General features: G+C 40.6%; 2 protein-coding genes across 2 annotated transcripts in view; one reads left to right on the forward strand and one right to left on the reverse strand.

Annotated features, from left to right (window-relative positions):
• Positions 1-937: 937 nt before the first annotated feature.
• On the forward strand, positions 938-8,382 carry BET1 (Bet1 golgi vesicular membrane trafficking protein). The gene is made up of 4 exons (XM_056483588.1): positions 938-1,150; positions 4,480-4,595; positions 6,528-6,584; positions 7,113-8,382. Exons 1-4 carry the CDS (start codon positions 1,132-1,134, stop codon positions 7,266-7,268), a joined length of 348 nt encoding a protein of 115 aa, XP_056339563.1. The 5' UTR covers positions 938-1,131; the 3' UTR covers positions 7,269-8,382.
• Positions 8,383-8,543: 161 nt separating this feature from the next.
• Positions 8,544-21,997, reverse strand: part of LOC130249123 (probable acyl-CoA dehydrogenase 6) — a 75,653-nt gene continuing 62,199 nt past the window's right edge. The window contains exons 7-9 of the mRNA XM_056483587.1: positions 16,451-16,612; positions 16,194-16,344; positions 8,544-9,414 (exon numbers count right to left, since the gene is read on the reverse strand). Coding sequence (XP_056339562.1) covers positions 9,324-9,414; positions 16,194-16,344; positions 16,451-16,612 — 404 coding nt within the window. The 3' untranslated portion in view covers positions 8,544-9,323. The remainder of the gene's footprint in view (positions 9,415-16,193; positions 16,345-16,450; positions 16,613-21,997) is intronic.

Here is a 21,997-nt window from a genome sequence, read left to right on the forward strand (position 1 = left end):
CAAAAATTACAAAGCGACATTTGCATTAACTAACTTTACTCTTTATAAGGTTGTTTGAGACTAAGGCATCCGGAGGTGACAGAGAAGTAACTAAATCAACAGTTCCTCAATGTCTGTCCTGAAGTTAGACAGACACAAACTGAGGCCTTAAATGCACTTCCACAAATGGAGAGAAAATAAAAGCTGCAATTATTTTGGGGTTTATTCACTGCAAAAGGAGACTTGGGGTGCCTTACAGCAATTACACAGGAGGTCAGCAGGATGCCAGCAGGATGCCATGGGCTCTCTTATTGACCAGAACTATTTTATTTTCCCTTGTACAGGAGGGACTCCTGGTGTGCTGTGAGCTGGCTGAAGAAGGAGCTGTGGTCTGTGTTTATTTACCTTGTGCAATGCAAGTAGGGGCTGGTCCAGTACTGAGGGTCCTAGCTCCTGCCAGAACACAAACACCAGAGCAGCTAGTGACAAGGCAGCCTGTGGCAGCTGGAATGGCAGATCAGCTTCTTTAGGGCAGTGGACACCACACCTGAAATAGCAAACTCTGAATGGACTCCGGTGTTTGCTTTACATTGGAGTGCTGATAAACCCTTCTGGTATCATCCCGGCAAATAAATTCAATTCACTGGCGTAGAGTGAGTCACATCTTTCACATTAGCAGACAAAACACATATGCGCTAAAGCATTGCAAGAGGGGAAAGAATGAAGGAGAAATTATCTTCCAAAACAAAATTTAAATCATTCAATAATAATGTAATCTTCAGGTTTCCAGTCTAAGTTTCGGTATGCTGCAGCGGCATGCCTGTTACTTCTAAATAAACGGTGGAGGGAAAAAAGAAGTGAAAAGCTCCTGTCAGCACAGAATTTTTAAGTTTTTGGCGGTCCGTTTCGGCCCTCGGCCGGGACTACAGCTCCCAGCAGCCCCCGCGCGGCCCGGCGCGCTCCCAGCGGGCCGCGCGCGTAGCGCTGTCGTGGCGCTGCGGGTGCAGGGTCCGCGCCAGGCCCGCCGTGTCCCCGCGGCGCTCCCGGCCTCCTCCTCATCCTCCTCCTCCTCCTCATCCTTCTCCTCCTCCTCATCCTTATCCTCCTCCTTCTCCTCGTCCCGCTCCTCCCGCGGCAGCTCAGGGCAGAGCCATGAGGCGCGCGGGGCTGGGTAAGCGCGGCGCGGAGCCGGGCCCTGCCTGTCAGGGCTGGGGGCGGGAGGCGTGAGGGGAGCTGTGGCCTGGGGCAGGGTGTGGCCGGGCTCGGGAGCTTTGGCGGGGAAAGGCCGTCACCCTGCCTCTTCTTCTGGCCCAGCTGGATTTACGGAGCAGCGCTAGGGTTTGTTTTTTATCATGGAATCATAGGATTTCGTTTGGGAGTGACCTCGGAGGCCGTCTGGGTCCACCCCCCCGTACCGTGACCCCTTCCTCTAGACCCATTGCTCAGAGACCCATCCAGCTTGGCCTTGAACACTTCTAGGGATGGGGCATCCACAGCAACTTTGGCCAGCGTGTTCCAGTGCCTCACCACCCTCGCAGTAAAGCATTCTTTTCTAGTATTGCATTTAAACCCTTCCCCTTCTCCTGTCACTGCATGCTCTTGTAAATAGTCTTGCCCCATTTAGTTGTGCTGTTGTTTAGTTGTTCTAACATGTTAGTTTGGTGTTCCCATGGATAGGCAGATTTGTTGCTCTTCTGTCAAGTCCTTTCCAAATTCAGAAATTGTTCGTTTGGGTTGGATTTTTTTAAGTGCTTCTGTATGTTTTCCAGCCATGTTTAGGGAGCAAAATCCACAAGAATCCCAACTATTATAAATTTATTACAGATATAATCTGATGCAAATTGAGAAATCCTTGCAGACTTCCTGCTGAGTGTTGTGAGCAGCTCAGGCCTCATTTTTCAGCCAGGAGTCATGTTGATGACTAGAAGGAAACTTTGAACTCCCACGTCATGTTCTACAACCATGTGGGTGCTGTGACGGCACTGTAAAGCTTAGGAGATGTTTACACTTCTGAAATGTATCACTGAGTTTTGGGCTTCCTCCTAGAAAGTATTCAGGGCTGTGTCTGACACTACCCTAGATTTACTCCTACACTTCAGATTTGTATCGTGCAGTAGTGTTTTAATGAAATAGAACAAGTCTTGGGAACACTTCTTAGTGAATCAAGAGAGATGTTAGGATGTTTATCATTAAAACGTGGGCATTTGATAGTGCTTAGGTCTTCAGTCCTTTCCTTTGTGGATTGACAGGTCCCTCTTGGTTGGAATGGAGGTCATACAGCTGTGTGCTGCTATGAGGAGGGGATGGATGTTTCTGCAAGCAGTTCTGAAGAAAGAGCATGCCTGCTTTTAGGCTGTTTCTGGCCAGAATGCCTTAGGGATCGTCCTGAAACTGCTTTTTAAAAAAGTCTTCTGGAAGGTTAAGCAAACATCTGTTACCAGCTGCAGTAAAATTTTCTGCTTTACCTTGACATTTCAGCTGTCACTAGAACTACATTTTATTTACTAGGTTGGAAATAGAAGCTGGGTACCAGCACCTCTGCAGTTGTCACCAGCTTGTCACCTGGTGTCTCTCTCTTAGCCTGCAGTTATGTTCGCTGTGTCCCTGGTACAGTGTAGCAGCACAGCCACAGAACTGTCACGCTGAAATTTCTGTGCTTCCCCTGAATAGTTGTAGCCAGGCTTCCTCCTTGTGCTTCCTATGACATAGAAAGAAGTAGCTGTGCCTGTTGAAAAGCTTTGGGGTGTTTGTTCATGTCTGCATTGCCACAGTCCATTTAAGAACACTCAGTTTTGATGTTTTGGCATGAAGCTGTATGGTATATTAACTTACAATCAAGATCATGTGTCACTTGGTAGGAAGCAGTGTAGTTAGGTGCATTTGTACAATCAGACATGGTGAGAACAACCCTGACTCTATAAATCGTAACATTTTAGTTACATTTCTGTGTTAGGCATTTTAATTCAGGTCAGGGTAAAAAGGCTTCTTGACTCACTGTGATGAAATAAAAACATGCCTTTCATTGTAGTCTACAACTTCCTTGTGAGGGGAAGAGGAGGGGCAGGCACTGATCTCTTTTCTTTGGTGACCAGTGAAAGGACCCAAGGGAGTGGCCTAAAGTTGTGTCAGGGGAAGTTTAGGCTTGGTGTTAGAAAAAGGTTCTTCACCCAGAGGGTGGTTGGGCACTGGATCAGTCTCCCCAGGGAAGTGGTCACAGCACCAAGCCTGACAGAGTTTCAGAACATTTGGGCAACACTGTCAGGCACGTGGTGTGACTTGTGAAGATGGTTCTGTGCAGTGCCAGGAGCTGGACTTGGATGATCCTTGTGGGTCCCTTCTAACTCAGAAGATTCTGTGATTCAGTCTTGTTGAAGATCTGTCCAGCTTAACTTACAGAGTAACAGTTGACAAGTACAAATGAAAAAAGTCTTCACTACTTAGATCTAAAGGTTGGCTTAATGGGTAAATATAAAATATCAAAATAGCATTGTAATGCTTTATTTTAAAGTGTTAATATTATGGATGCCAAGCATACAATGAAGCTTTCTGAGACAGCTCTCAACGTGAATGTGGTTGGTGTCTCTTCGCTCCTTTTTTCTCAAAAACAAGAAATCCGCCCAAACACTAAATCTTTAATGTGTATTTAAAAGGCATTCAATTTTATTGTGCCATTTTCCCTATGCAAGAAAGTATTTATTTACATTTAAAAATATTTATTAATGTTATAATAGGATTTTTAGTTGAATTAATCTCGTGGGTTCTTTATCATAAATCTTACAGTATTTCTTTTCTGGTTGCCTTTCTACATCTTTATCTCTCTTCATTGTTTTCAATTCTTAGACTGGAGGTCTAAGACTGACTTTTTTCTTAACTGGATATGACTAATTCTCCTGTGCCCATGCTGCTGTCCAACTGCTGTGTGTAGGAGATCTTTATTAGAGGTTGGAGGAGGTGAATGTGTGGGGCTGAGCAGCTTTCATTCCTTCTGCCCCTCATACTGAGCTGACTTAGTTGTCTGGATGACAGTCCTGAAGCTCTATCACCCAAAAAAAGGCAGGAATGAGAATAGAACTGCAGAATGGTGACTGAAACAGCAGTGCTCTACTCAGAGGCCTGGCTTCTGCTCTAAGGTCTTGTTTATAAAGAAACTCACATGGTCATACTACAGTTTCTTCTTTAAAGGTGTGATTGAGTGATATTTTTCTTTGTTAGAGAATAATCTCAACTTTCCTATTTTCGGTTTGATTTACCACATATCATGACCTCAATGTTTCATTCATATCTCCATGAAGTGCCTGGATTGATTTCCATAGAACTCATCTGAAAACACTATCAAGAAAAAAGAAAATTACAGCCATTCCTCAGTTTCTCTTCTCTTATTTGCATATTGAAGGGTAACTTACGCATTTAGAAAAAGGTTGAGCTCCTGCTCCAGGAACATGCAGAACACTTGCTCCAGTGGTGTTGTCTGTCTCTGACTACTGACTGTTGTGTTTACAGGTGATGGAGCAGCTGCAGGGAGCTATGGCTATACCAACAGTGGCTACAGTGTTTATGAGGAAGAGAATGACAGACTGACAGAAAGTCTGCGTACAAAAGTCAGTGCCATTAAATCGGTACGTATTCAACTACAGTGGTATCACCACATTCATTAAATTCTAATATGTGAGTCAGGGAAGCAGTAGACTTAGTTAAAACAGAAATTTAAAACTGATGTGTTAACCTGGTTGGATGTCAGGTGACCACCAAAGCTTCTCTATCACTACTCAGGTAGATGGACAAGAGAGGAAAAAGTAAAATAAAAGGTTCATGCATCAAGGTAAGGGCAGGGAGAGATCACCCACCAAATATCATCATGAACAAACAGACTTGACCTGGGGAAATGATTTTATTGACAGCAAAATCAGTAGGGTAATGAGAAATAAAAGAATTAAAATTCCTTGCAACTACCTTTCCTTTTTTCCTGGGCTCAACTTCACTCCCAGTTTTCTCTACTTCTTAACCCTCAGTGGTGCAGGGGAATGGGGAATGGGAGTTTCAGTCAAAAAAATGTGTAATGTGAAAACAGCTCTTGGAAATAGTATGTAAAATCCTCTGAAGGAAAAATTTGGTGTGCTGATGATTCTGATACAGACATTGAAAACTTCTTTCAAACAACTCTAACTGAAAGACAGCTCTGAGATTAAAGTTATGCAGATTTCTTGTTCTTAAAAGCTTAAAGTTTTATAAAGCACATTCCAGTGAATTTTTTAGGCCTGAACTCACTCAAAGTCTTACTGCTTATACTGTTGCTTAAAATTTGTTTAGTCCCAAAGAGAAATCAAACAGGTTTAGAATAAGAATTTAGAGCAAGTTAAGGGGTAAAAAAAAAAAAAAAAGGCTTTGACCTTTGTTATCAGATTTCATTTCTTGTCCCCTGTTGTGGTAAGTTACATTTCAAAATCCATGTATGTCAACAGAACAGCTCATGGTGCCCCAAGGAGCTCTTTCTGGAGTTGCATCTTTTAGTGCAATGGAATAATCTTGGCCTATGGAATAGCCTTCACATAATCTTCCAAGAAGCCTCATGTAAAATCAGTTTCACTCTTGATTGAAATGCATCAGTATGAGATAATGAGATTCAAGTTTTGACACGTGAAAACAAACAAGTTTTGGCTAATCCAAAGCATGGAGTGCATCTCCCTCCACCCCAGAAGTTGAACAGATTGTTTAAGGCCAGTGTGCTGATAACAGAGGAACAGCTGCTAAGAATCAGGCTCAGTGCCAGTTCTCCCCTGTTTAACTCCAGAGCTGCTTTAAGCCAAGGCTCTTCTGGCTGGCTCAAAGGCATCACCTTTGTGATGTTGCAGCTCCAGCTGTGCCTGGTCTCATACCTCCCTGATTCCAACCCTAACCTGACTTCATTTTCTGGCTTGACCTGGGACCTGTCCCAGGCTTCTGCCCAGGCTGTTGCTGGCCATGGTCACTGTCTCAGGACTGGCTCTCCCTGGCCTGTGCAGCTTTCCTCCTTGTCCTGCAGTGCCCTTCTGTGACATAAAGCAGAGGATGGCTACACAAGTCCACTGAAGAAAGTTTCATTTCTAGCACAGCTGCAGCTTGGCAGAAGAGATGTGTTTGCAGGTTACAAGTATCAACTCCAGCAATGCTTTTAGTCAAGTCTATGCTCATGGTTTTCTCTGCTGTGTGCCAGCAGTTTTGACAGTTGTTCTAGGAAATGGGTAATTGCTACTTCAGGCTTGACTAGATCTCGAGTTTTTAAAAAGTCCATGCAATAATTCAAGTAAGACGTTATCTGCAAAAGGGAAAGAAGAGCATTGAGTACTTTCTGTGACTCTTTAGACTCATCTAGTTAGATGAAAAATCTTTGTTTCCTTAAGGGCTATTGATAGAATACTGTGCATGTTATTTTGTTTTTTGAAAATAGCAGGTATTGCTTTCACTGGGGAAATGCTAGTCATGTCTTGTATTTTTGACTGGGTTCTTTATGTATTAACAGGTTACTCATATTTAATACTTTTTGGTTTTTTGTTTTTGGGGTTTTTTTATAGCTTTCTATTGAAATTGGAACAGAAGTTAAAAACCAGAATAAAATGTTATCAGAAATTGTAAGTATTGAATAACTAGCTTTCTTTAAATATGGGTCAGGATTAGAAGATAATAATGTAAAGCATCCTGTTTTTTAGTATGAACATTGGTATTAAAATTTTGAGAGCTTGTTGTTGTAATATGATTGATTTGTCAGCAATATCAGTACTTCTGTTCAAAAAGATAAGATGTGCAAATACATTATGCTTCAGATATGAGTACAGGTTTTCAATTAGCAAATGTATAATTGAAAAGGCACTTTTATATTTAATTGTATTCATTCAAGAATAGAAGAAGGAAGCAAAAAATAAGGGAGTCAGAAATGCCTTTTTTGCTTATACTTTTCTTTGGCTTAGGGTAAAAATAGCACTGGATAAATGGGAGAAGGTTTTTCCTGTTTAATTTTTGCCTCTAAAATAATTTTAGTTTTGGAGACTTTGAAAAAACAGGGAAAACTGTATTTAGTGAGCTGTAAGGGTGTTTATTTTCTCAAAGTAACATGTTTTTTGTTCTTTTGTTTGCTTGTTTTGTTTTTTTTTTTAATGTAGGAGAATGATTTTGACTCTACAGGTGGACTTCTAGGTGCAACTATGGGCAGACTGAGAACACTCTCCAGAGGAAGCCAGACAAAGCTGTTATGCTACATGATGCTCTTTTCATTATTTGTTTTTTTTGTAATATACTGGATTATTAAACTGAGGTGATGCATGTTACCTCTGGTTTACATTGTGTAATTTCAACTCTAGTCTTAGTTAATGAAGACATTGATTTAAAGTGGCACATTTTGTGGATAAAACACAGTAAAATTGTTGTAAATTGCATTAACACTTAATGCGAAGTTATATATAGTTTTCTTAATGTATCAGAGTTTTTCCATCATCCCCTGTTTTGGGGGGGATTATTTGTAAATATGCAGAGAGTGCTAGCATAGCGGAATGGATTTTTTTTTAGGGAAAAATAGTTTTTAGAATTGATTGAAAAAATTCAAAGGACGATGGTTATTTGAAAATGAAATAATTGCAGAATTTCAAGGCTTTCTTTTTCATTCTGCTTTTCATTCTGGGCCATGCTCTAAATTAGAGCTCCAGTTTCAGGCATAAAGTAATTTCAGTTGCAAAAACACAAAGAATATGTGGATCTTTCTAAGTATATTTTACCTGTGGATTTTTAAAAGGCTGGCCTGAAGCTAGCAAGTGTAATAGTGGTACCCCCAAAATTACTTTTGTGTTTAGATCTGATAATGTTTAAGTAGTTTAAACTGCATATTTTGACAAGAAGTTACTTAAAACTGGATTTATATTTTTTAATTTAAATGTGACAGATCATGTTTACATATCTATTCTTTTAAGCAAATGCCTTTCATCATTGGGACCAACCAATATGGACACAGTACAAATATTTTCTTTATATTTAAAGTATCTAAAACTGAAATGATTCCATTGAATCACTCGAACTTTTACCATTAGTATGTTTACTTTTCAATTAGTGATAGACCCTAAATCTACAGTGCATGATATCTGAAATACAATGGAAGATATTTTGAATTTTATATTAAAGTATATTATAATTTGCTTTTGTTGGAGGTGCAGTCACATTTAGACAATTTATTTTGAAGACTTAGCTTTGGCTCACCAAGTAGTTTCTAATCATTGAGGCTATTATACTTCTGAGTTTAAAATTTAAAATAAAATTAAGTTTCTTAGATATTGAAATTTTCTCCACAGTTTTTGGAAAACTTTTCTAGAAATACTGTATGATGTGTTACTATTAATAACCAATTATGAACTTACAAATAAAGTGTCCTGTAGTATTATCCTAGCTAGTGTTGTTTAAATACATATTTTCCTACTGTAGAATACCAGTGTATTTTTTTTTAAATGGTGCTGTATTTAAGGGGCAATTTTTATTTTTTTAGTCAACAATACAGGCTGCCTCTTCCAGCTTAAATGGCTGTTTTAGAAAGGCTTTAAGCAATTCTGCACAGTTTTCATATTAGCATGTTTATTTTTTATTTTATATTGTTTTTATATTAACGTGTTTATTTTATTGTAATATTTTTTTAATAATTATGCACAAAACATGATACATTGCTGCTGAAGTTCAGGCCTCCACAAGCTTCAGATACACTTAAACAGTTGTTTGTAGAGTTCTGCAAATACAAATTTAACACTACTCCCATCACCAAAAGTCCATGACAGAGTGGAGTACAAATTGATATGGATTTGGCAAAGATGACAGAGCTCATTTTGATGATTGCTTGCTAAAAGTGAAAGATAGGAAAGGTACCTGTAATTAGAGAGGGGCAAAAAAGAGAAAGGGCACTGTTCTGGGGTTTGATTATGGCAGGGAATCATTTTGTGACATAATTGTTCATCTTGAAAGCAAAGCTATACTGAAATGAGATTAAGCTACACAGCTTCTGTTTTGTAATTGTCAGCTTAGGTGCTCTAAAGTGTTGATAAAGCTTGACTAAAGAACACATTTTTTTCTGTGTGCTTAGGATGGGTCATTGGAAAACTTAAGTAACCCACTGAAAACACAGAATGCAGGGGGCTGTAGGCTTTCAGAGTGCTCCATATCAACAAAAATTTGACGCTGGAAAACGCAGAGTGGTAATGGTGAAAGACCTTGATGTGCATTTTGCTGGCAAAATTACTGATCTCTTTTCAGCTTGAAGCGTCTTGGCTGCTTGTCACCTTCAGTGTGCAGCACAAGTCATGCTCTTGCTTTCTTCATTTTCAAGGAAGAGTGGAGATGCATCACTTTCTTGGAAGTACGTCCATGTGTTTGCATATGATGGAAAGCATGGTTTCATCTGAGCCACCTCCTATTGACATCAATCTCAAGTCCCTGCAGAAATACAAAGGGTAGATTTAAACATTTGCATGCTGTTCTGATGGTGCTCTGCTTGCCCAGAATTACTTACACATTGCACATGAACTCCACATGCCTGCAGAACACCTCATCCACTGGCTCCTGGGCAGGTGGTCTGTGATGCTTCCCACAGCACTCCTGCTGGGCCTGTCCCAAACCTCTAGGTGCCTAAGCCTACAGTTGAATTGTAGGAGGGGAGGGAGCTTTCCCAGGCCAGCAGCAAAAAGCGTTGCAGCACTTAAATTTGCTTAACTGTGGTGAAAGAGTTGACCAGCATGAGTTCTTGGAGAATTGCACAGAAAGGGGACAATTTCCATTCATGGTTTTTAACTAGTCCAGATTTTCCTAATGGCTATGTTAGATCAGGTAAAAGCCTTATCAGTGTTATATATAGTGCATAATATAGTACAAGTAGTGTTGTAAAGTAGTCTGGTATAGTTTTCTATAGTTTATAGAGCTTTTGTGCTATAAAATGAATGGCTGCTTCAAGAATATTTACTCTTGATTTGATACTTCTAATCACACTCGTTTAAAACCTGCCATTACCAGCCCTAAGTCATTCCTAACAGTATTGCCTAGGTTCCCAGTGCTAGCCAGAGTGGTAACTACTGCAGCCTTGGGCAATTTTACTCACAAATATTTTACCTCTGAGGAGAAGAAAAAAACCACCACCAATAAAACTACCAGAACAATTCTAAACTACCTACTTAGTAACCTGAAGATTCCTCCCCTTCCTATGGGCCTTGCTGAAGGCAGCAGACCTGGAACAGTGGTAGGTTGCTTGTTCTTAGCACTGTGGTGCTGTCTGGTTTGTCAAGCTGCAGAAAGCCCCTGCCAGTGCTCAGCATTTGGCATCTTCACTGTAGCAACAAGTAACTAATCCTCAGAGCCCCTCTGCGATGTCAATAGAAATCCTCTCTCTGCAGCAGGAATCCTGGACACATGGGGCTTGTTTATATAAAGTTACAAACAGGCAGTAGTAAGATCTGGCTTTGGTGGTGTGTGACAGACAAGTCAGGCTATCACATAACAAGACACATCTCAAAATAACAGAACACCTTTCATATGTTTTGTGCTTGTGTGTATCTTTATGAATTTGCTGATAATTATATTTTTGTGTCTATGGGTGATATAAGGAATATTTCTTACAGAATCTACAGCCAGGTGACTAATTCTGATCTCTCCTCTGGGGAGACAGGACAGAAGGTTTCCCCCTAATTTAAGCGGATTAAAATGACAAAAGACTCAAATGATATTAATCTAGCAGTTCTCTTCTGGGAAAGAAACTTGCTTTCATCATAAGAAAACAAAACCATGGGATTAACTATCCTGCCAGAAACTCTATAAGGAAGCTGGGGAAGAGGACATAGGATAGTCTGCTTGTGTATCAGTTACTTAATGTATGTTTATGGTTTGATATATTATATCAAGAATGCATTGTTAATACAGCATATAAATATTTCAATATATATAAATATTGGAATTTAAATGCTTTTGTAAGGGATATTTTTAGGCTACTGCTGTAAAGGCTTTTGATCTGGCACAGTAACATTTTGCTTTTGATTTCTGCATCCCCTTTTTGTTGCCACATGACAGAGCAGCACATCCTGAACTACCTGCAGCCCTGCTGAGGTGAGCACCAACCTGTGGTGGCTTCCCCCTGACCAAGAACCACGAGGAACCAGCCTGCAGCACACCAGCCAGTTTGTAAGGTGTCATTTTGAGGGACCAAACCTCTAGCTAGTTGCTGAATGCTGTTGAATGCTGTTTTCTTTAGAGAGTGGGAGTTAAGCTGAGGAAGGAGAGAAATCCAACTATTGTGTTCTATCCCTCTAAAATATTCTCTGCGAAGAGTTTCCTTATATTCAGGAAATCCCACATGTCTGATTATAAGACTTCTCTCAACCAAATCAAGATACATAAATGGTAAAAAATAATCCACATTTAATGAATAAAAGCAAAAAATTCTTCAATGTCAAGGTGAGAAACTGCACTTAGGAGGGAGGGTGAGGAGCCATTCCCACTAACCAAACTCAATCAGGTTGTCAATAACTTCAAGTTAGGTAGCAACAGGAAGAAAAAAAAAAGCCCTCCACGTTCTCAAAGTGTATTTCCCATCTCCATAGAAGCCATGTCATACAGCCTTCAGAAATGTGTCAAGCACTGCTTCAAGGAGAAAAAAAAAGCTCCTTTTAACCTTCGACCACCCTAATTTGAAGGTTATGAGATAACAAAGTTGTTCAAATGATTAGGATCCCTCTAATTTACAGCCTGAAATGTGTTTTTAAGTAGTGTAATCCAAAATAGCCTTCAGTTTAAATTCCTCTGTTGGCTGGTATTGAACCCTCAGCACCCTGAGTGACATTTGGACCTTGTTTTGCACAAGCTAAGCCATACCTATTACCCTGCCCCTAAAACTTTGGGTCCCAGTTTTCCTGAAAATCAGAGCTGCTGCTTATCCCAGTCTGAACTCTCCCTTGTGTACAATTTCCCTAGCCATAAAGCAGGGACAGATACCCATTCACAGCACAAGAGAAGTTTTAGTTCTTGTAAAATATCTTGTCTGTAGCTTCAAGCTGGTAAAATGCAATCATGTTTGCAGTTGTGCCTTTAAGTACCATTTATTACCTACAGCTGAGAAGCTGGGCCTGCTCTGGGAGCTGCTCTACACTACATTTTCCTCTGGAAAACCACATGAATTGGATTGAAGTCTTTTCTGTTCCCAAACAATCTGAGAGGAGCCTCCTGCACTATCTATGATGCAAGTGTCTTCACAAAACTTCAAACTCCTGTCAAAATAAACAGAAATTTTCTTTCCCTTTTCTGGCAGTGATCAGTGCTGGTCAGACATGGGGAAGAAAATGAGTTTTGCTGGCTTAAGCCCTGGTTTCCCCGAATAGCCTGGCTTTATGGCAGCAGTCCCTCAGAGATGCTGCTCTCTGCTTCTCTGGTTAGAAATCCTTACCAAGGTTTGCATGGCTCAGAGTAGCACTGCTTCCCAGGCCATTTATACACTGCTTCTTTTCAACATAAAAGCTTTATTCTTTTTTTCTCATAACTAAGGATTTTTAGGTTTTAACTATTTTAAGGTTTTATTCCTAGCAAGGATTTTTTCAAAAAAACATACTGATGAACTCTCAAGCCTAATATTTTGTGACTGCTTCCATCTGCAGACTCAGCTAGATTATAGGCTGTCCAAATTAAGCAGAATCTGAAGGAGGTTTTGTTCTAGAGTGAAGAGTTTGAGCTGGTGCCACCCAGTTCAGCAGGCCTCTGACCAGGCTGGCACAGCCAACAGCCGTGCCTGCCAGTTCCCATGACCCTGTCCCTTCCCCCTCAGGGACATTCTGAAGGCCAAGAGGAGGGAATGGGCATCACCTTGGCCTGCTCTGAGCATAAAGCAGAGAGTAGAGCATAGCTCTACTTTAAAGTCATCACTGTACAGGTATCTGCTTTGATTTGCTGTCATAAAGATAGATGTCATGTGCTTCATCTCCTAAATTCCTTCTCAAGTTACTCATAAAGTCAAAGTGGTAGACAGGCATCTGTCTCAAAGCCTCTGCAGAAAAAGGTGGAAACTGCAGATTTCGTTTCACAGATGACAGGAACTGGGATTAAGCCTTGTCTCAGCAGTTAGCTACAGACTTCAAAGCAAATTGTTTTTGTCAGCAGAAATGGATAGGTTTCATTTTGTTTGGTGCAAACATAAATTGCTGTAATGATAAAAACTGATTAAACCCCTGAATCGTCTGGACTCACTCAAGTTTAGACATGTTTTGTGAAGAATGAAAGATTATAAACAATGAAATACAAAATGAAACTGAATGAAGTATTTGAACTAACGTCCTGGGTTGGTGTTGTTTTTTAAATATGTGAAGGAAAAAAAATCTAGATGTAAATATATTACTTATTTTAAAAATCCACTTAAAATTATGCAGAAGTTTGTTTTTAACTCTCCTCAGTTACAAAAGGACCTTCATATTGCAGTAACTACATGACAATTGAGAAGAAAAATGAAAACGTGTTTCTTCAGCTATGCATTTGCAATGCTATTTACACTTCTGTTTCACATGAGTAGTCAATTTTTTTCACTCTTGCTTTCTTGAGTCTTTCACAATGTAGCAAGTAAAGAAAGGATAGCATTCTCCCCATCACAGCCCACAAGAGTAAAAGTTGTAAGAAATGGAAGCAGTTAGACATGGTGTTAAGTAATAATCTTAATTAAAAAAAAACAAACAACAAACCAAGTTCTTTTAAGAAGACCACATAAGTCCCTTCTATAACAACTGAAGTGCACATAATTACTATTAAAATATATGGATCATTATCTGAATTTTTTTAACACTCATGAAATCTGAAAAACTGCAATAAACTTGATACTAAAAGGTTTCTTTCCTCTGGTCTCTCATGACCTGAGTTTTTCATACAGATGATGGGTTTGTTCAGTAATTGAATTTTGCCAAGTCACAATGCCTTTAAGGCCTTTCAGACAGAGGAGAGAAAAATAAACACACATGACTCCGGGCTAGTGCTTTCCTTCTCCAGAATCCTGCTTTTAGGGTACAGTTTGGAAAGTCCATTCTTTATGGTTTTATATTGGCTTGTATTTTTCTATGAAACCTTTAGATATTTGGGCTCTAACTTCTTTTTTTTTAAACTTCTTCTCCTTATTAGAATCTGTACAAGTGAGACATTTACATATATAAAATCAAGCCAGTAGAGACACCTACATGGAGAAGAAGCTCTCTTTGTGCCTTCTAGAGAATAGGCACTTAAGAAATGCCAGTTGTTCTGCTAAGTTTAAAATGTTAATGATTAAATGACAGATATGAATAAAGTAATTTGGCAAACAGTTTTGTGCCATTTCTGTTCATGATCTCTAACTGACACTAAAATTTAGAGACTTTGTGGCCTGACCATGCATTGTGCTGTGTGTTCTTTGAGGAGTGACTAACAGCCTGATATGTCGAAGACTAACCAACATTTCTTTGGAAACTTCATAAAGATTATGCTACAAAAATGTTTGTACATTAGGACTAGATGTCCTGCTGTGCAATTATACTTCTGCTACTGGACAAACATCACACTGACGTGAATGGTTACTCAGATTGCTGTAGTAAAAACAGCAGCTTTAGGGAAGTTGCTGCTTTGCTTATTGTTACAGATTAACAACATTCTGACTTGAACCTATAATTATTTATTTAGGTAAAACTCTCCTTGTCCCTTCCTGGACCTTTGGTTACTCAATGGTGGAATTCTAATGATTCATAGAAAATTTCAGAGTATAAATATCACACTGTTTTTAGCCTTATTTATAACAGTGTTTGTTTTAGAGATAGATATATTTCTTTAGCCAGCTGACTGTGTACGCCAACAGGAAACACTCTGGATTTCTTCTAAGGAAAAATGTGACTGCTGGTGTACTTGGAAACCACTCTGGTGGAATCCACACAGAAAAGCCCTGCTCACAGTTAGCACTACTGTACTGGGCTAGGAAGTCTTAAAGCTATGTAAAAGCACATACTCATTAATCTGTACAGACTACAACATTTACAGTAAGTGCTGCAAGACAGGGATCCATTTTATTGAGTGCCTACTGCAGTAGCTCTTAACATCTCCATCATCCGTGACCATTAGTTATTAAAATAAGGCTGTGAAAAAAATAACTAAGAAAAAACATCAGATTGACAGCTGGCTTAAAATCACCATCATAAAGCAGTCTGTACCTTCGTAAGAAAATTTCAGAAGTCCACTTTTCAAAAATATTGAGGATCTCTTGACTTACTGCAATGACATTCTTGTTCATAAAATGCTTTTAAAAACAGAAAAAGTAACAACCTACCTAAGAAGAAACAAGTGTTCTGCTCTCACTTTACACAGACACATTTACCAAAACTTTTAGCTAATTGAACCACTAATTTGGCTAACTTTGGATTGGGTATTGTCTATGTAAGGGCTTAACAGAAAGCTGTTACTGCAAGAGAACCCAAGATTAATTTTTGTACTTCTACAGAATATGAGACACTGAGGCCAGATACCAAGAAAACTGTTTCCTTAAGGATAATTTTGCTCTAAGTAGACACAGACGAAAATTTGAAGGGATTTCAGCTGATTTGCAAAAAGGCCTCTGTACCATTTTAATGACCTGACAACTTTCTGGAAGCAATTACATCTCTCATATGTCTCACATAGTATCTAATGTGACTAAGAGGGTGGAGACTGCTATCAGAACAGACTACTGCAGAAGTGGGGAACTCCAGTTTCACACATATCTGGGAAAAAAGCTGATTTTCATTCATATTGGAAGAAAGCTCCTGGTTTTAGTTCTGTCCTTGTAATCAGGATTACAAGCAAATCAAAAGCAAAGAGAAAATTAAGTCACTGGTTGGTAGCTCTTAATTTCCCCCCCTCTTTTTTCTACTCTGTGGCAGATACCAGAGAACCATCAGGGAAAATACTGTTTTCTGCTTTCATTTGACATTTAAGCTAACCCATGGGTAGTTCAAACTTCACAACTGTAATGCAAAGCCAAGACTTGGCAAAAGAACAGTAACCTCTGACACTTAGTGTCCAAAGTTAATTACACTGGGTGTCCCTGCATCTGCAGCCCACTTCAGTGACATGCTATGAAGTGGAACAAGGCCATTCACACTGGTGAGGAGCTGGTGCTCTTTTCAAGTAGGTGATTGTTTATCAGGGCATTTAAGAGGCTGAATTTCTGTTAAAGCCACTTTGTGTTTTCATCACTCCCTTACCTGTAAAACCTGCTCACAAGAACTTCACTGGTGAATCCCATTCCTCCCCAAAACTGGAGACAGCTATCGGTCACCTCACGGGTCAGACGACCTGCCTTTAGCTTAGCCATGGAAGCAAATTTTGTCACATCGTTGCCTTCTACATAGAGAGCTAAAAAACAGAAGAGGAGATAAAAAAAGCAGTCACTCTGGAAATTTAGCCTGGTGAGGCTGTTGGCAGGAAGGGAAGCAGCCTGGGCTGCAGGTGTGGAGCTCACCCACGGCGCGCTGCAGCAGCGAGCGCAGCAGCTCCAGCTCGGTGGCCAGCTCGGCCAGGCGGAAGTGCACGCTCTGGTTGTGCAGCACAGGCTGCCCAAACACCTTCCGCTGACGGGTGTACTCAGTGGTTTCTTGTATTATGGTTTCCATTTGTGTCAGGGCTGGAAGAAACAAAGCACAGAACAAGGCAGCATTTTAGCTGGATCTGTTTAGCTTCTTGTTGAAAAAAAAAAGGTTTTTTCACATTGTACAACCAACACGTTAAAATACAAAGCAAATTGTTCTGTACACTCGTTTTGGGGTGAAGCTTCAGTTCTGAGAAGGGCTGGGTACCTTCTTGTACCTTGAAGACATCTATCTCACATGAGCACCAAATTGCCAAGGAGAGGGAAGTACACAGGAAAGAGGGAGAGTCATAGAAAGCAACATGATGACAGAAACTTTATGCTTAGTGTCTCATTTGGAGCCCTCGCAAAATCTTGTGGCAGCTCCTACTTTCCATGCTACCTGTGTCCTGAAGGTTTGTTAAAATCCTGAAAAAAAATCTGTAGGCAGACAGTGTAGTGTGCTTGTGAGAAATGCTGTAGAAATGTAAACGAAAGGAAGTCTTCAGGGAGAAGGCAGAAACCTATTCTGAGATCGAGGAACGCAAATAGACTGCTTATTACATCTGCATTCTGTGATCAGATCCCAGCATAGAGAAGAAAAAGTTCACATCCACTTTGAAAAAAACCATTCAATAATTCTCCTAAAGAAAACAGAATGAAAATAGGGTACTGCTGTAAAACAGGTGAGAGAGGCAGCAGACGATGCCTTAAAGCAGAACTAGTTTGCTGCTTTTTTTTTTTTTTTTTTTTTTTTTTTTTTTTTTTTGTGCAAACTGAAACATATCCCATTTTAAACAAGAAAAAAAGGGAAAAGTTTATTTTCCAAGGTAAACCAGCCTTGAAGTGAATGACTAAGCTATCAGTCTCTTGCAGTGTAGCTGGGATAACAGCAGGTACAGAATGTGTGGAGAATTTTGTTTGGCAAATGTGGACCTATCTTACTATGACAAGCAGCAGGGCATGACTTCACAAATCTATTCTATGAGAAGGGTCACATTTCCTCTTTTCAAAATATGCATATCCACATCCATTTGCATTTAGAGTCAAAACCACAAAACTCTGAATGTGAAATGCAAAATAAGCCCAAGCTTGAACTAGTATGAAATCCCTTTTACCTGCCACATGATAGTCCCTTGCAGGAGCCTGGTGTGGTTCCACATATCTTTTTGCTTTGTTTTCAAGATCATTGCTATTTAAATTTCACCTCTGTACTGCTCTCCTGTGTAGATTCTGCATCCCACCAATTCCCCCTGCCATGATCATTCACCATCACTTTCACAGAGCACCATTTTTCACATCTCTCTACATTCCATAAGGTGATCAGCTTTTCTCATTACCTAAATATTTCCTCCTCCTTTCTCATACAACTGACCTCAATGCCTATTTTTCAGAAGAGCATATACAGTAATATCCTCATTTCTTCTGTGTTAACACACTATGTTGTCACCCAAATACTGGCTTTCAGACAGGAAAATAAATTTTTGTTTTCAGGAACATCTCTTGAATAGAAATATTGTCCTTCCAAAAGACAATGTCACATAACACTGTAGCATATATAACAAGAACAGCTTCTTTACTTGTATGTCTGTGGTCTCCAGTTTGAGAAAAGTAAAGAAAGAGCAAGGAGTATCCAGGTACCACTTCTCCCTTTCCCTCAGACTGAAATCTGGGAAGAATACAGCAAAGTCTGAGCTTCTGGGTGGGAAGAGTGCATGCCAGTGCTAGGAGAGCAGAAGAGAAGTGGAAGGGATAAAGACAGGTGATTAATCTTGCATTGGTCTGTCAGAGCAAGGTGGTCCAGCAGGGTTTGTGTAGTTCCCAGCATCCAGCAACAGGGAAAGAGGGGATGGGAAACTGCAAAGAGTAAGCAGGAGCTTCAGGTGGGAAGAAACAGGACAGGAACTGTTTAGGTCCTGCTTGCAAAAGGTCTAAAGATCATAAAGACACTTTGGCCAAACTCTGCTCAGGCTGTCACCACACATCATGGCTCAGACTGGGGTTCTGCTCTGATAGTGTCCACCTCTCCAACTCACTGCCTCCTTCCTGCCCCTGCTGATCCATCCTCCTGTTTCCTTAGCTGCCATTACTGCCCTTCTTCTTATTTCAGGGACTGTCATTTGCACACAGAAACAAGCAGAGGCAATCTAAGGACTGTCCTGGGCTGCTTCAAAAGAGGCCATCAGGTCAAGGTCATGATTCTCCCTCTACTCTCTTCTCCCAAGACCCCATCTGGGGTACTGCATCCAGCTCTGGAGCCCACATTCCAAACAGACACTGACCTGTTGGAGCAGGTCCAGAGGAGGGTCCTGAAGGAGATTACAGGGCTGGAGCACCTCTCTCATGAGGACAGGCTAAGAGTGTTGGGGTTGTTCAGCCTGGAGCAGTGCAGGCTCTGGGGAGGCATTATTGCAGCCTTTTGATATATAAATGGAGCTTATAAGATGGGGACAGAGTTTTTACCAGACCCAGTAGTATCAGGACAAGGGGGACTGGTTTTAAATTGAAAGAATGTAGATTTAGATTGAACATAATGAAGAATATTTTGGAATTGGAACTACATAATCTTTAGGGTCCCTTCCAACCCAAATCATCATTCTACCATTCTAAGAAATTTCTTATGAGTGGTGAGACACTGGAACATTTTGCCCAGAGAAGTTGTGGGTGCCCCATGACACATCCATTCCCTGGCCATGTTCAAGGCCAGGATGGATGGGGCTTTGAGCAACCTGGTTTAGTGAAAGGTGTCCCTGCCTGTGGTGGAGGGGTTGGATGTGATGAACTTTAAAGGTCCCTTCCCAAACCATTCTGTGATGCTGATGAAAGGAATTCAGAGCTCTGAGCACAGCTCTAACATGGCAAAGCTTGTCTGTGCAGCAAGCAGCACCAAAATGCAGCACATCATGAATGCCATGACAGCCAAGAGCTGTGTTCAGCAAGATAACAGCACACAACATTCTGCCAGTCATACAAATTCAGAGAAATGCCATTCATAATATGGAACCCCCTTCTTTTTCTGTCTATTTGTTTCCTTTTTTATACAATGTTCCCCACATCCTCAGGCAAACTTAGCCCCATGGGTTTCAACTGACAGCACATGCAGGAAGTGTCACTCTAGAGCAGCCCAAGGAATGTGTGGCCCACCACACAGCTGAGAATTGTGAAAGCATTTGAAGTTGCCAAATGCAGAATAATCTTTTCCTGGTATCTCCATCCAACTTACATTATTCCACTTGAAATTTCTGCTCTCTGTAAAGACACTTTGTCTTGTTGCTAAGTTTCCTCTCAAATCAAAAAGAAATTAATATCTTTTTCTTAGGTTGTGGCTGATCACTCTCTAATGAAACATACAGTAAGCTCTAAGCTGAGCAATCTGATTCTGTGTTGCCCATGCAAAAGGATCTGTCATCCTGCTTACTGGCCATGACTCAATGGTGCTCATAAAAGTGAAGTCTCAGGAGCAAATAGAAGTCATTAGAAAAGTGCCATTCTGCTCTCATATGCACACTGAACTCCCTCTTTTCTCTGAGTTAAGCAATTCACAAAACAACTGTTTGCTTTTTTTGCCATAGCAACATTCTTTTCCTATGATCAGTGCAACAGGTCCTCAAACTGACAGCATTTACCAAGTGTCACAACATGGGAGATACGTGGCACCTCTCTTCTTCACGAGAAGCAAAACCACAGTGACTTGGACCAATGCCTTTGATAATGTGTCACTCAAGAAGAGACCACACCTGGGACCAAATTTTGCAATTCCAGGAAGTTAGTTTTACATTTGAATTTTAAACCTGTTTGACTGAAAATAGATTTTAAAAGGAAAAAAAAAAAAAAAAAAGTGAAGAAAGATACTGGCCACAAAGAAGATAATTAATAAATAAAAAAGATGTCCAGAGCATGTGATACTTGAAACTAAAATACATAAAACCCCCACCAAAGAAAGAGAAACAGAACAAAAAGCCCTGAACACAACAAAATAACATCAGAAAGGAAAACAGACAAGAATGGCAGTCAACTGCCTTTTCCAATTAAAGGAAGCAGTGAAAGTGAGGATGCCAGGACTGGTCCCTAAAGCATTTAAAGCAGATTGATGGTTTTCAATGTCACAGCCATGAACTGGGAAGGAACAGAAAAGTCCTTCTGAGGGTCAGAAGTGAAGACCAGGATTAAACATGCAGACCTAATCACAAAACTACTGAAGGCACTTACATCATTTCACACATCTGAGCCTTCAGCAGAGCATTTGTGTTGGACACATGTGAAACCATTTGCAGGACTGGAAGTTAACACCTCTGGATGTTATGGTACAACAAACTGCCCCCATCAAGTACTGGGCTCCCTTCTGAACACTGGTTACTCTCTCTCTTGTTTACCACAACTGGTGATCTCTGAGGTTTGCAGCTTGGCCCAAACCATGGACCCATTGTCCCTGCTGCCAGTGCTTTTATGCATTTCATATCAGATAGGTGAAGAAAAGCCAACCCAAGGGGTCCAGCAAGGCTTACACAGCAGCACTGCAGAAGGCAAATCCCTTTCCTTGTGAGCTCCCAGCCTCTTCCTCCCTGCTGGCCCTGCCTGGCCATAGCAGTGGTCCCTTCCCAGGCTGCTCATCCAGGGCAAGGGTTCACCTGCTCCTACTGCGCTGTTTTGGACAAAAAAACAATTGAAACCTGGTGTTCCAGTTCCTGGCAGAGCTCAGTGACAGCCAGGCAGTTGTGCAAGACTGGACAGTTCCAAGCTGCCCGTGGTTTTAGCAGGAGTGATCTAACCTGCCAGGCTTTGTGCACTGATGCTGTCAGTGCACGTCACTTTTTCTGGGGCATGACTAATGCTGCTGGCTACTCTGCTGCCTGGGAGTCTCACTGCAGCCCAGAGCTTCTCATGGTTTGTTTAACTGAGATTTCAAACTGAGCATAAAATGCACAATGCACATCCTTGCAGTCTGTATACACACCTCAGTTAAAGCAGAAGCAGTGGTAGGATCACAACTCCTGCTTGCCTTAGTCTGCAGTGACATCCTTGGCAATTTTGACCTCCTGTCCTTTGCTAAAACTATTCTCATATGTACTATTTATCTCAGGCCGAACTAAGAACTTTGTCTCAAAAAACTATCTTTTCTTTTTTAAAGGCATTTGAACTCCAAAATATTTGGTCTTGGATGAGCCCAAAATAGTGAGTGTTTTTTAATTTGTTCACTGAATCAAAACACCACTTCTTAGAATGCTCCATTCCCCAGCCACACACAGACAGTGACAGATAGGGAATGCACAACAGCATGAACACAGTGACATTATTTAGATAACCCTGGAATCTAAAGAGGACCAATCTTCTTACAGTGAACCACATTATATTTAACTTGAGAAGCAAACACTGGGAGGTAGAGAGAAAGTTTGCAGGCTGCAAGTAGACAATCCAGACTTGGATGTGGTTTCCTGGAATATC

This window comes from Oenanthe melanoleuca, chromosome 2 (genome assembly GCF_029582105.1).
Source record: "Oenanthe melanoleuca isolate GR-GAL-2019-014 chromosome 2, OMel1.0, whole genome shotgun sequence".
Taxonomy (NCBI): domain Eukaryota; kingdom Metazoa; phylum Chordata; class Aves; order Passeriformes; family Muscicapidae; genus Oenanthe; species Oenanthe melanoleuca.

Excerpts from the sequence above, each read along its gene's own strand:
- BET1 (XM_056483588.1), top strand. Across the intron at positions 4,596-6,527 it reads AAGTCAGTGCCATTAAATCG|CTTTCTATTGAAATTGGAAC; the intron begins GTACGTATTCAA and ends GTTTTTTTATAG. Across the intron at positions 6,585-7,112 it reads ATAAAATGTTATCAGAAATT|GAGAATGATTTTGACTCTAC; the intron begins GTAAGTATTGAA and ends TTTTTAATGTAG.